The 12,738-nt window shown below is 36.7% G+C and overlaps 2 protein-coding genes across 3 annotated transcripts; one reads left to right on the top strand and one right to left on the bottom strand.

Annotated features, from left to right (window-relative positions):
• Positions 1–1,375: 1,375 nt before the first annotated feature.
• Positions 1,376–7,019, top strand: LOC120001008. 2 transcript variants are annotated; one of them, XM_038849221.1, is made up of 6 exons: positions 1,376–1,747; positions 1,886–2,078; positions 2,501–2,587; positions 3,618–4,004; positions 5,572–5,719; positions 5,945–7,019. In XM_038849221.1, exons 1-6 carry the CDS (start codon positions 1,677–1,679, stop codon positions 6,877–6,879), a joined length of 1,821 nt encoding a protein of 606 aa, XP_038705149.1. In that variant the 5' UTR covers positions 1,376–1,676; the 3' UTR covers positions 6,880–7,019. The 2 variants fall into 2 exon arrangements, with proteins under 2 accessions (XP_038705149.1, XP_038705150.1); XM_038849222.1 differs by having other exon boundaries at positions 1,377–1,747; positions 5,951–7,019.
• A 1,200-nt stretch (positions 7,020–8,219) lies between these two features.
• Positions 8,220–10,999, bottom strand: LOC119999676. Its single transcript, XM_038847378.1, has 2 exons — positions 9,994–10,999; positions 8,220–8,834 (listed from the first exon to the last, which is right to left on the bottom strand). The coding sequence occupies exons 1-2, from the start codon at positions 10,454–10,456 to the stop codon at positions 8,785–8,787; spliced, it is 513 nt and encodes a 170-aa protein (XP_038703306.1). The 5' UTR covers positions 10,457–10,999; the 3' UTR covers positions 8,220–8,784.
• Positions 11,000–12,738: the final 1,739 nt, after the last annotated feature.

Below are 12,738 nucleotides of genomic sequence, written 5' to 3' on the forward strand. Positions count from 1 at the left end.
TTCCGACTTTCCTCCCTCCTCTCTTACAATAGCATGTAAATATCTTTAAATTGCATTTTAAAAACTAGGAGAGAGAGAGTAATTTCAATTTCTCCGAAGGAGAAAAAAAGAGGACAAAGTGAGGAGCTGTATGTACTCTCTCGGATACACGTACTTATATACAATTTTTTTTTTGATAATCGACCATCCAGTTCTGTCCAGCATGTGGTGGGACACCTGAATAGGCGTAATCAGAATAATTGCATTACGCTTGTAACGGGTAACTTATATACAAATAGTTAAAAATGATGTCGGAATAAGCATAATTAGAATAATTCGTCCCATGCTGAAATAATTCTCACTATGCTGGAAATGATGTCCGAATAGGCATAATCAGATGTTGGTAACATGTAATTTATATACAAATAGCTAATAATGATGTCCGAATAGGTATAACCAGAATGATTCATACCACACTAGAAATATTCGCACCATGTTGAAAATGTTGTTTAGAGAATAGGTGTAATTAGAAAAATTGGCACCACATTGGGAACAAGTACCTTGGGGCATCTCCAAGGGGATTGTAAATGGGGTTGTAAAACCCTTAACTGTCAAAATACAACTCCAATCCTTGAAAAGTTCGGTGCTAGATTTAGCACCCAATTGAAGAGAGAGAAGAGAGATGTAAATCTTGGAGGGAAAGGAAAAGTGGCAGTTAGAAAGTCCAACAACTAGTAAATATAGATCTGGTACCCAGGGATTCAAGCATGGATTATGGAAGCTGTTGATCTGCTTCTCTTCAACTTCGTGCAATCCACTATGGAGACGAAGGACAGGGACGAAGTACAGACAAAGAGTGAGGGGTTATGGGCTCTCTTAATGTATACTTGGGCTTGGGTTATGGGCTCTCTTAATGTATAGGCTTGGATTCATGAATAATGACTATTTTAATGTGTATAATGAGCATTTACAAAGCATTACCAAGATTATTGGGCTCGAGTTTAATGACAATAATCATATGAATTCGATTTAAATTGAATGGGTTTGGATTAAAATTAGTTTTACCACTCCAATTACAACCCTCCCCTTGGAACACAATAATTTTACAACCGTACTTTTTCACTTTTTGGGGTGCTAAACACAAGGATAGCACCCCATTTTTACATTCCTCCCTTGGAGGAGCTCTTATATATATATATATATATATATATATATATATATATATATATATATATATATATATATTATAAATAGCTAAAAATGGTATCATGAAAGAGAGAGAACGATTAATATTTCCACACAAATTTTGAAGGAAACCATCAAAAGTATTTGTCGTCACCTAACATGGGTGTGATTGATTGAAATAATAATAATAATAATAATAATAGAGGTTATATTCTCAATAACAGAGGCGAACTGCATCGCTGCAAGACCGAAGTAAACCTTCATCGGAACAAAATTTGCACCGTCCATATCCCATTGACCACCCTAAATTTTGGTTTTATCAGCGGTCCACAACGCATCAGGAAACAAGGAGATTGCTCCCTTCACTCCGCTAATTTGGCCTCTCTCTCCCCTCAAAACCCTGGCTAGGGTTTTTCTACCGATTTTGATTTTTCTGCAGCAGTGGTTTCTGCAGGGATTTCCTTGATTTTTTAGGTTTAGTTTTATGTAATTTCACAACAAGTGCGACTACTATGACTGAGATACCGGCCAAGAAGCAGAAGGGGCTAATCAGTGAAGGAGATATCTTCACTCTCTTGCAAAGGTTTGGCTTTCTGTTTTGAAGCATATTTCATCCCTTTGCTTCGATTTTGATTTTGATTTTGATTACTTGCTAGTTGCTTGTTAATTTGGGGGTATATGTGTATCTGTGTAAAAACATCTTTTCTGTGTACTTGAGCAGGTACAGTGCTACTGCTTTGCTGGCATTGCTTCAAGAGGTAGCGCAGTCTCCGGAAGTGAAAATTGATTGGGAGGCATTGGTTAAGAAGACATCTACGGGGATCTCTAATGCAAGGGAGTACCAGATGCTATGGCGGCATTTAGCTTATTGTCATCCTATGCTCGATAAATTGGACGATGTGGCTCAACCTTTGGTCAGTGCTGAACATGTTTTTAATTTTGTTATCTTTATTTTTTAATCATTTATGAAGATGAATATCAGGAGACTTTTTCAAGGAATTTTATTGAAAGAGAAAGGAAAACACCAACAAAGTGACCGTCATTTGCGCAATTACCCTTTCATCAACTAAAAAACAGTAGTTCATGCTTTTCTTTTGGTGGTTATAGGCTAATCTTTATTGTAATTGTTATAAAATGTATTATTATGCCGTTTACTGTTAAGGGATATAATTTGGTACTGTTTGAATTGTTTTGTACATGTGATTGACACTCAAACAAATGTGTCATCTAGTTGTGATAATAACTTATACTCATTTGAATGCCTGTTTCTAAACCACAGAGAGTATAACCTTTTATTCTGGTGAAAGCACACAAATTTGAAATTATTACTTTGCAGGATGATGATAGTGATCTAGAATATGAAGTAGAAGCTTTCCCTGATGTTAGTAGTGAAGCTTCGACAGAGGCTGCAGCATGTGTCAAGGTATTGAGATCAATGTCATTTTGAAGATAATAATGCATTTTTTGGAAAATTTAGAGAAATCCTTGATGCATTGACTTTATGATGTAACTTACTTTTGTTGGAGTATTCCTTAGTATAGTTCCTCCACACCTCTGTTTTTTTTATGTTGATTTTCAAATGGCTCTTTGTTCTTTCTCAATTGCTTATACGCTTATTCCAATTCGAACAACTTGTATAAGATATATTAAGATATATCCTTTGCAACACGGGTAAATAAACTTACTTCTGGTTCTCATTTACCTTACTACCAATGGAAAACTTAGTTAGTTTGTTTAATTTTTCCTTAAGGAAGATGAATTAAATGCTCAATTATCTTTCAAGTTAAAATTTAAATTTCAACATAGCACACTTTAAGAGAATGTCGTGGAGCAGGATGGTATCTAGTTAGAGGTTGGAGTTGCCCCATAATTAATTATTAGGAAAGCAAGTGGTGGAGCTAATACAATACGTTTATTTGTGTTTAGAATGGTAGAAGGGTATTTGGACACTGTTTTAGTTTGATGTTAGGATGGAAGTAAGGAACATAGTTCCGGGTGAAAATATTGCTAATCAGGATGAAATGACGACTCTTCAGTGTCTGTACAGACAGTACCTATTAATAGACAAGCCAGATTTTCACGATGTTTCTTTTATTATTTAGGGTTTGTTGAATAGGTTGAATTATTGTTTAAAGTATGTGAAGTTGGAGTTCCAAGTATTGAAGGACTTCAAATCTCAAATCAACTCGATAATCTTTGCCATAGAAATTTCACATTACTCACAAGTACATAACTATTGAAGGCAACCATCATCAAATATTATTTCCCAAACATCTTCAAGTTGCCTAAATGGACGCGTAAGAAAAATTGGTTGGAATGAAGAAGTGGATTCTTTTGTGCCATTCGTCCCAGTTTAAAGTCTTGCTCTCATCTAATCCTATAATGTCCATGTACTTTTGGAATACAATTTAGTTTTGAAAAGATTGCCTCCTGCATTGGGTTGTTTTGGTCAGGTGCTGATTGCTTCAGGTTTTCCAAGGGATTCTAGTCTCTCAGACAGCTCCACAGTTGAGGCTCCATTAACTATAAATCTACCTAATGGCCACTGCCAGTTACCTAGAGCTACTTCAGATACAACGCAACCTGCTGGTCCAATGCCAGGGGTGAACATCACCATTCCAGTTTCTGTTCAGAAACAGCCCCTACCTACAGTGCCATCTGCTGGAGTTTCAGATTTAAACAGAACAGGGATCCGTGGTTCAAAAAGGGCAAGAAAACAATGGTCAAAAGAAGAGGACAATGAACTGATGGAGGCTGTGAGGAAATGTGGTGAAGGGAATTGGGCAAATATTATCAGAGGAGATTTCAATATTGATAGAACTGCCTCACAACTATCTCAGGTTTATACTCTCTCTTTCTTGTGCCAATATAGTCTTTAACTTGAAGTGACTTCTTTTTTTTTTGTCTAGTCCTGCCATATGTTCATCCATCATACGCATGTGTTATGCAAACAACATATGCTATTTCACATTCATTCTCTTTCTACATAGGGTTGAACAAATGAATTGGGATGAATTGGTTGTTGGTGTTTGGTTGGTAGACGTGTTGTTGTATTGCCTCATCCTCGTATAACTGTTGAAAAGATGTTATTCATTAAGGAAATTGGGTTTGATGATCAAACCCATCTAGTAATGGTTATTGCAGGAATCTTACAAGAAAGTGTTTTTATTCTGTAACAAATTAAAATTGTCGAGAGAAAAACATGCTTTATCGTCATCATATATCCAGGTGGGTGTTTTTGTAGTATAACACCTTTTGAAAACAGTAAGTTTGAAATCTTGGCAAATTTTCTATTTGTTTTCTAGAAGTAAAAAAAAAATAATATTCTTAAAAGCAAAATAATTACCTTTTGCTTCAAAAAGTTTACGCTTTTATTCATGTACAAAACCGTGGCCTCTGAATTTTTACCTTTGAAAAGAAGTGCTATTTTATTGATGCCTAGAAGTGTGAATGGAGATGACAATGCTGCATGAAGCAAAGGAAATTACTCTTCAGTTTTGTTGAATTGATACTTTACCCAGGGTGTTTCATGAATAGAAGATTAGGGTGGTGCTTTGAAGATTAGGATCGATGCTTTGAAGATCCGTGGGTGTTTCACCTATTGCATATTAAGATGGCACCCTACTTTCTCAATATTCTTCCAACGTACATAGACTAGTTCAGTTTCAGTCGGAACTTCTAATATGATCTAGTATGACACCTCCAATGAATCTTAGCTAATTTGAACCTTCCCACTTCTAAACTTCTTAAAACGTTAAGAAATCTCCTCAACCATCTAAATCTGACTCTTGAAAAGCATATTGGAGATCAAATTCAAATGGATACCATTTCTGCCCCCTCCAAAAGTCCAAATAACTTGTCTCTCTCTCTCTAATACAACTATAGGAGGTAAGTCGGTCTTTTGCCCCACTTAACATGCATTGAGCTGTTTGGACATGTATTGTGCCTACTGCTATGTTAGCCAGTTTTGAACAGTATATCACAGTCACTAAGATCAGTGCATCCAAGTCCAATGTTAGATATGAATAACGTTATGTCATTTTTATGTATTTATATGAACAAGTAAAATAGCACCGGCTTGCTGGTTTTTTTGGGTGCATTTCCGGCTTACCGGTTATACCTTTGGAATTCGTATTTATCTGTTTAGTCATATAACAGAAAATCCGCTGTCATCTTATTGAGTAAGGATGTCTGGGTTTCACCCAGTTCTCCTGGGTGCAAATCCCGGCAACAGAATTTGTTTTGTCGGCCAATTATATCGATTATCATGGATATGTGAATTTCTTAGTAGGTTTTCAGTGTTTATTTTTCTAACTGGGCCAGTGGATTCTTTAAATCATGTAATTGGAATTGTCACAATAATAAAACTTGATTCAACTCTCAAATTTATTTGGCACCTAATTGCAGAGGTGGGCCACTATCAGGAGGCGCAAAGGAAACTTGAGCAATGGAGTCAACTCAAACGGCTCACAACTTTCTGAGGCTATGAAAGCAGCCCGCCATGCCCTGGATATCCCTGAAAAAATGAACTTAATGGCAGCTACAAATAACTCTGGTGATTCTCTTCTTCATGTCATACCTTTTTCTTTTTTTTTTCCTTTTGTCTAATTATTGAGAAGTGCTTTATTGGTTGAACAAACTACCAAGGCTGAGAGCTAGACTGTTGAAAAACGTGATAAATTTTGAATTCTTTTACTTCAATGACGGATGATTCTTTCATTCCGCCTTGTTTCACTTTATTTTTTCCCTACTAAATACAAATGGTTTCTTCTTGAATAAGGGACAGCTGGGACATCTTTGAACTCGTCGTCTCATAAATCTGGGCCTGCAACGACCATTGCTGAAGCTTCTCCTGGCAGTGGCTGCTCTACACATGCCCAAGGCCAATCTCAACAAGGTGCTGTTCTGGCAAAATTATCTTCTGGGGGACCAGCTGCTTTTGCAGCAAAATCACAAGTAACTACAAAGTTGTCATCTCCAAAATCTAATCATGGCTCAGACTCAATACGAGCCACTGCTGTTGCTGTTGGGGCTCGCGTTGTCAGTCCGTCGGATGCTGATTCACTTATGAAGGCTGCCAAGGCAAAGAACGCAGTTCATATCATGTCTGCCACCCGGGCAGCTCAAGTTTCCACCTATCCTACTGCCCCACCAAGTGCTTCACGCCCTGCTCCAGCAAAAGGTGCCCCATCAGCAGCTGCTGCCACATCAATGAGCATGCCATCTGAACAGATTAACCCTGCCACCTCCAGTATGACCTCCAAACTTCAAACAAAGCCCCAAACTGCAGAGGAGAGAAAAGTTTGTGGAGCAAGCAAACTAACCGAAGGGAAAGTTTTGGACGATGGACTTTGTCTCTCTCGGGGTGAACCAAGTAAGGAAGTACAAGAGGTGAAACCGGACTTGCCAAGTTCAGAAACAGAACTCAGAAGTCAAGCAGCTCAGCCTGAGAACCCTAATAGTTCATCAGACACAGAGATGGCAGAGTGTAAACAAGAAGAGGTCACTGTCAAGCGACACGAAGAGAGTCCAAATACAAATGTTGATGATGTGAAGGGTTCCCCTGTTAAAGGTGAAATTCAATCTACAATGCAGGAGAATAGTAATGATAATTGCTTCATCGACAAGCGGGTGGATTTGCCTAGCACTGTGGCCGATGGCTGCAGTGAAAAGCAGGTTGTTTTAGGTAAAGCAGAGGCTGGCTGTCAAGTGTAGGAGAAGAAGGATTTGCGTATACCTATGGAGTTCCCTTTGTTCTTACTCTGTTTCTGTTTTGCTGGCTTGTTCTAGGAATTTGTGTAGTGCCAATTATATATAATCTTGTGGTAAATAGTAAAATGATTTCTTCTTCCTTATTTATTTTTTTTTTAAATTCTTTTCCCCGTTAAGGTATATACTTGATATTGAATATTGAATGAATAACATGATAATGTAAGTGACGAGTATAATGTATCAATTTAAAATTTATGAGAAATTAAATATAAAACTTTCCCTTTTTAAAAAATGCATGGAGCAGATAAATAACTGACATAATTAAACTGAATTCGGGGTCCTAAGAACGTAATGTTTAGCATAACAAATTCAACAATATATTTTTGTTGGAAGCAAACAAAATTCAAATACATCACGATCAAAATATCAAATGTTTTGCGTTTAAATTCAACGGTCTAAAATTGCTTCGATTTTCAAGTTTATATCGAACGGTCTAAGATTGTTTCGATTTTCGAGTTTATATTCGACAGTCTGGAATTGTTATGTCCGATGAGAGAATCTGTGAATAATGCATAGTTCCTCCCAAATCCAATTAAACTTGTCTCAATTTTTCAGACCAACATGGCAAGCCAAGGACCCTAGTGCGTAGACTCACTCTATGGAAGCATTTTAACTAGTGTTTTGTTGAGCTTGTCAAAGTAGGCAGCATATAACATGGCGAAGTATCCTCCCCCTTCCCACCCATCTCAATCTCCAGCTCATAATTTCATTGAGCTTTCTAACAGAATTGTATTTTCTTCAAAGCTCATCTGATTTCATTCATTCATTCCTCCATATGCATCATCATCAAATGATCATCATGGTTTATGATCTAATGGGTTGTATCATCAATCTTACATGTTGAGGAGAAGAGGGAGATAATGTTGCACAGAGCAGCAAGCAATGCATATTCATGGTGGTGGGCAAGCCATATTAGGACAAAACAGTCCAAATGGCTGGAACAAAACCTACAAGACATGTCTTTTTTTTTAACCAGTCTGGTTTCTTAGTTCGTCTTATTAACTCCTTCATTGTCCATATAAAAAAAAATCAATTTTCTGATGATTTGGTTGTGATTGGGACTAGTTCTGCTCTATTTTATTGTCTGTTCCTCATTTTTCTGGTCTATTAGATTAGATTTGCCATAAACTGGAGAAAAAAGAATTTTCATTCTTGGTTTGAGACTGTCACCCACCCACATCGCTTAGATATGGCCTAGTGACCCACTACATAATGGGCACCCTCTCCCTCGACTGTTCATTCTATTTGCACTACCAATTGCAATTATTTACAAGAAGATGAAGCACAAGGCAATGACCACCTTCTATATGTACGGATGATATATTTACATGAAAGAATGGCTACCACACACAACACACTTTTTTCCCCTCCCTGTTTTCATCTCCAACATATGCCAGCAAACGCTTTATCACACAATGGTTTCCGTCCCGGTCGTGGAGAGTGAGAAGGGGAAGACACCAACCGGTCCTCCTAGCGAAGTCTTCCAAGAAGCATCTACAAAAACATGTTATCTTGGCACCAATGCGGCTGTTGTAGATTCGCCCTCTGCCGCTTCTGCTCCTTGTACATTAACACAAGCTTCTGCCATTTTTGCTCTTCATACGGTATTATTATCAGCTTGGAGCCAATGGTTGCAAGTCCTATGCTACCAACAAAATACCACACCAGCCAGCCCCTCTTTTTGCTTTGTTTTGTTCTTTTTTTCCTTTTTTTTTGTCGATACCGAAGACTGGATTATATTTCATCTTCACATTTTACTTTCAATGTTAACGCAACAGGACAGGTCCTCACAGAAGATGCAGCAGCAGCCCAAAAGACCCAATTTGCCTCTGTTAGCTATCCTGAATATCAGATGTTCTGAAGGGAAGAAAGCCACTCTTCCATATATTTCTTGCGCTCTGCATATAACAGCCCAGATTAGCTATTAGGGTAAGGTTTACCTAGTAAATAATCAGGAATAAGAAATTACAATGATTCATGATTGGACACATTCCAAGTATGCATGGAAAAATCAGATGTGTACAAAACTAAGTTATAGATGCAAGCGAGTTCACCCAAATGTCCAAATAGGAAGTTCAAAAATCTTCCCGCTACAAAGCACCTGATTTACAACAGTGTGAGAAACATAAAAATGACAGCAAGCATCAGGACAATCAACAAGTACAAATTTCGTCTCAATGAAGATGTGGATGTATTCTATTAACCTAAAAACATTCTTTCTTTCTTCTCTTTTTTTGGCAACCGAGAACGACATTATACAAACTTACCTTTTGGATATCCGATATGCGTCTAAACTCGGATTGTTAGGCCCACGCGCATAAATTTTCTCTTCAGATAACAGGGTAAGTTGGGTCAAAGCCCAACGCGTGGCCGCAAGGGTATTGTTCTCAGTAGAAATCGAACTCAGGACATTCCTAGTCCATACGACTTGGCCTCATGGAGATTTGCCACTAGGCCATCACCAAGTGGTTCATGACATTCTTTCCAAAAAAGGTTTTGATGATAATGAAGACAGACTTTCAACCCAAATAATGACAAGAAAATATTGTGACATGCCACTGAACATCTCTAACAATTCAAGACTCCAAAGGATATTATGTAAGACTAGCATTTTCACTAAGGGGCAGAGTGACTATGGAGTCCATAAATAAGTGATAATTGGCAATACCAAAAATAGCTATCCTAAGACCACATGTGATTCTCTCTGAATTGAATTATCAATGGCACGGGAGATCAAAAGCAAAACCTTTCATTTTATTGTAAATACCATTGACCACAAACAAATCAAAATCCCGCTCAAGCGAAGGCAATTGTTGTGCAACTAGTACTCTATAATTCACAGGTGCACTAAGAACCTGAGCCCTGAGGATATAAAATCAAAAACCCAATAGGTAGGCAACTTTACCAAAATTATCGGAGACTACAGTGCACACATCATATTCAAGAAGCCGGTAAATTATCAAGGGACATAAAAGATAATATTGACAGCAAAACAAAATTAAACCTAATACAACTTGAAAAGGAAGAAGATACCAATTGGGGAAGTAAAGCTCTTACCATCAGAATAACTATCTGGGACTCTGACAATAGCGCCTAAAATGTTGTTCTTTGGAGCCTCCACCATATCGTCGTGAACAAGTCCATAACATGGAACTAGCACAGCAAAACTGTTGTTAGTCTCATCATCACTTTGGAATCCAGGCCCATGAGGCTCCAACCACCCAACTGAATAATCAGAATTATCAGACTCAGAATCTGAAACACATCCACCATCAGATGGCACAAGAACAACTTCATATTCCCTATCAACTTTCCTCTCTTCCCGGCTTTGCCATTTGCGCTTGATCCTCCTTGATGATGAAGCCATATTAGCCCCCCGAACCAATGGAAACTTCAAATTATCAGATTCCAACAAGCCGGAATCAAGAGAAGAATTTAAAGAAGACCCGTTGGGTACTTTGGGCTCTCGATGCTTTCCACTCCACAACCACCATGAGAGATGGTTGAATGCCACAGCCATACAATTGTAAACCAGCACTGTGAGGGTGCCTCAAAAAAGAGTGAATCAAAGCCACCAAATTTAGGCTTGAGAATTGCAACGGAGCAAGGGCAATTATTAGTATTTTCTACCTGTTAAGTAATCAACAATGAGAACCAAATTCATAAATAATAATAATAATAATAGAGAAGAAGCATACATTTTTTGAATGCAATAAGAAGAATATCATATACGAGTCTAACAACCAGAAGAAACCTTTTGGTACATATTTGAAAAACTGAAGCAAAAGCTGTGGATGAAAATTGAACACGGAAATCAACTCCCCGAGAAAAAAATCAATGAAAAGCACTTTAATTCCCTCATTCCTCTGAACAGAAAAAGAACCAACATCTCAGTAAGCAAACTTCGCACAATTCTTTTGGCTGAGCTAACACATGTTTCTGATTATTACTATCCCGGAGGAAAGAGAGAGGAGAATTACAGAAAGTGATTAAGCTCAGAGTATTTTACACCATTGTACACATCCTATGAATTTGTTTGGAAAACAGACAGAGGCTTATAAATAAACTAGTTGCATGCCCGCGCTTCGCGCGGTACATATTATGATTGTAAAATAGAGATGTGTGAGAATTTTTCAATACTTTGTTAACATGAAGAGCAGTATAGTAGAGTTTTAATTGTAGAAAATAGAGATGATTGTGAGGTGAAGATAAAATATGTACAATACCTTTTTTTTAGTTTGCTAAGAAAAAAAATTTCTAATAGGGTGTAAGAAATTTAATTCATAAGAAATAAGTATGTTAAGAGTTTATCAATTCTTATTTGCGTCGTTAGTATCTATAAAGTGTTATAGGTCACCAAAGCATGTTTATAAGACAATATTGTATGGTTAGTACAACATTCTCTACAAAGTGACATTCAATATTGAGAAGTATAATGTAGCATAAGTAATATTTTTGAAATTATATTTTTAGAATAAGATTTTTGAATTTATATTTTTGAAATGTTATGTATGACTGGTAAATTTATGTCTATAATCACTTTGACCTTCAACAACTCGTTGAATTCTACCATGTTTTCCTGTCACTACTTACATGTTCCAATACCAAATTGGCTGAATTTACTTACACATTAGAACAATATAGCGTGAGAAAAACGTCTCATGTTGTGTATGTTGCAATCCAAACAGACTACTAAACCTGACCAAACTCTAAACATGCACAATACATCAATTAAGTACTACAAAAACACACAAAATACATCAAAAACACACAAAATGATAAAAACACACAAAAATTCCCACAAAATGATGATAATTAATGCCAAAAACACCCACAAAATGATGATAATTAATGCCAAAAACATACAAAATGTTTTCAAACTAAATACTACAAAGGAATTTCATTAATTGAGTAATATCAAAAGACTCTCATAATTAACAATACATGACCTTAGTGAAGCTGAAACAACATCAAACCACTTCCATGAAACATTAAATCCCCATTATGGGTCTTAAAGTTTTTCAATATATTTTAATTTTTTCTTTTGTCCGTTACATTTTTATTTTTTTAAATTAATTCTCATTACTCAAGTTGTCAATCATTCATTTTTATCAAGTTTAATTAGAATGTGTAAGCATTTTTGTAGAGGCGTCCACGTGACACCAAAAATTAAGGAGAAGCCTTGTGGATCGTCAGTTATATATATATAAATTGATGATTGATTGATTGATGATTATAATTACTACAAAACGGCTATACACTGTTAATGGACAGAATACAATGAATCTTAAAAATAGAATCACACAGATTTACCAAATATAGATTCGAAATTCAATTCATCTAATAAATTACGAAACAACAGAAACATTAACTCCTCTGCCTGATGCCTGTATGCGACTGCTCATTCAAGCAACCAAGCCCCAAAGAAAAGAGAACCAACAGTTTTTCTCCTTCTAGAAAACCATCAAAACACTCGAAAACCATGCATTAAATTCCTTTCAATTTACATATCATGAATTAAACACATTTTAAAGAAAACCCAAATCGGATTTCCTTCCCTGTAAAGCAGCTCCCTTTATCCTTCCAATCTAAGGACCCAAACCTCAAAAACCGAAACCCAGAAAAACTCTATCGTTCCGTTCCTTCAATCTCAAACTTGGAATATCAAAGGAAGATTCAAGGCAGCCAGAATGAATTATAGAAAGCAACCAATGGTTATAAAAATCTACATAGATAGCTAAGATATCTTTAAAGCAAAAGCTCGGATTTTTTCCGCTGCGAAACCAAACTGACATTGAGCGA

Source organism: Tripterygium wilfordii, chromosome 6, assembly GCF_013401445.1.
Source record: "Tripterygium wilfordii isolate XIE 37 chromosome 6, ASM1340144v1, whole genome shotgun sequence".
Classification (NCBI taxonomy): domain Eukaryota; kingdom Viridiplantae; phylum Streptophyta; class Magnoliopsida; order Celastrales; family Celastraceae; genus Tripterygium; species Tripterygium wilfordii.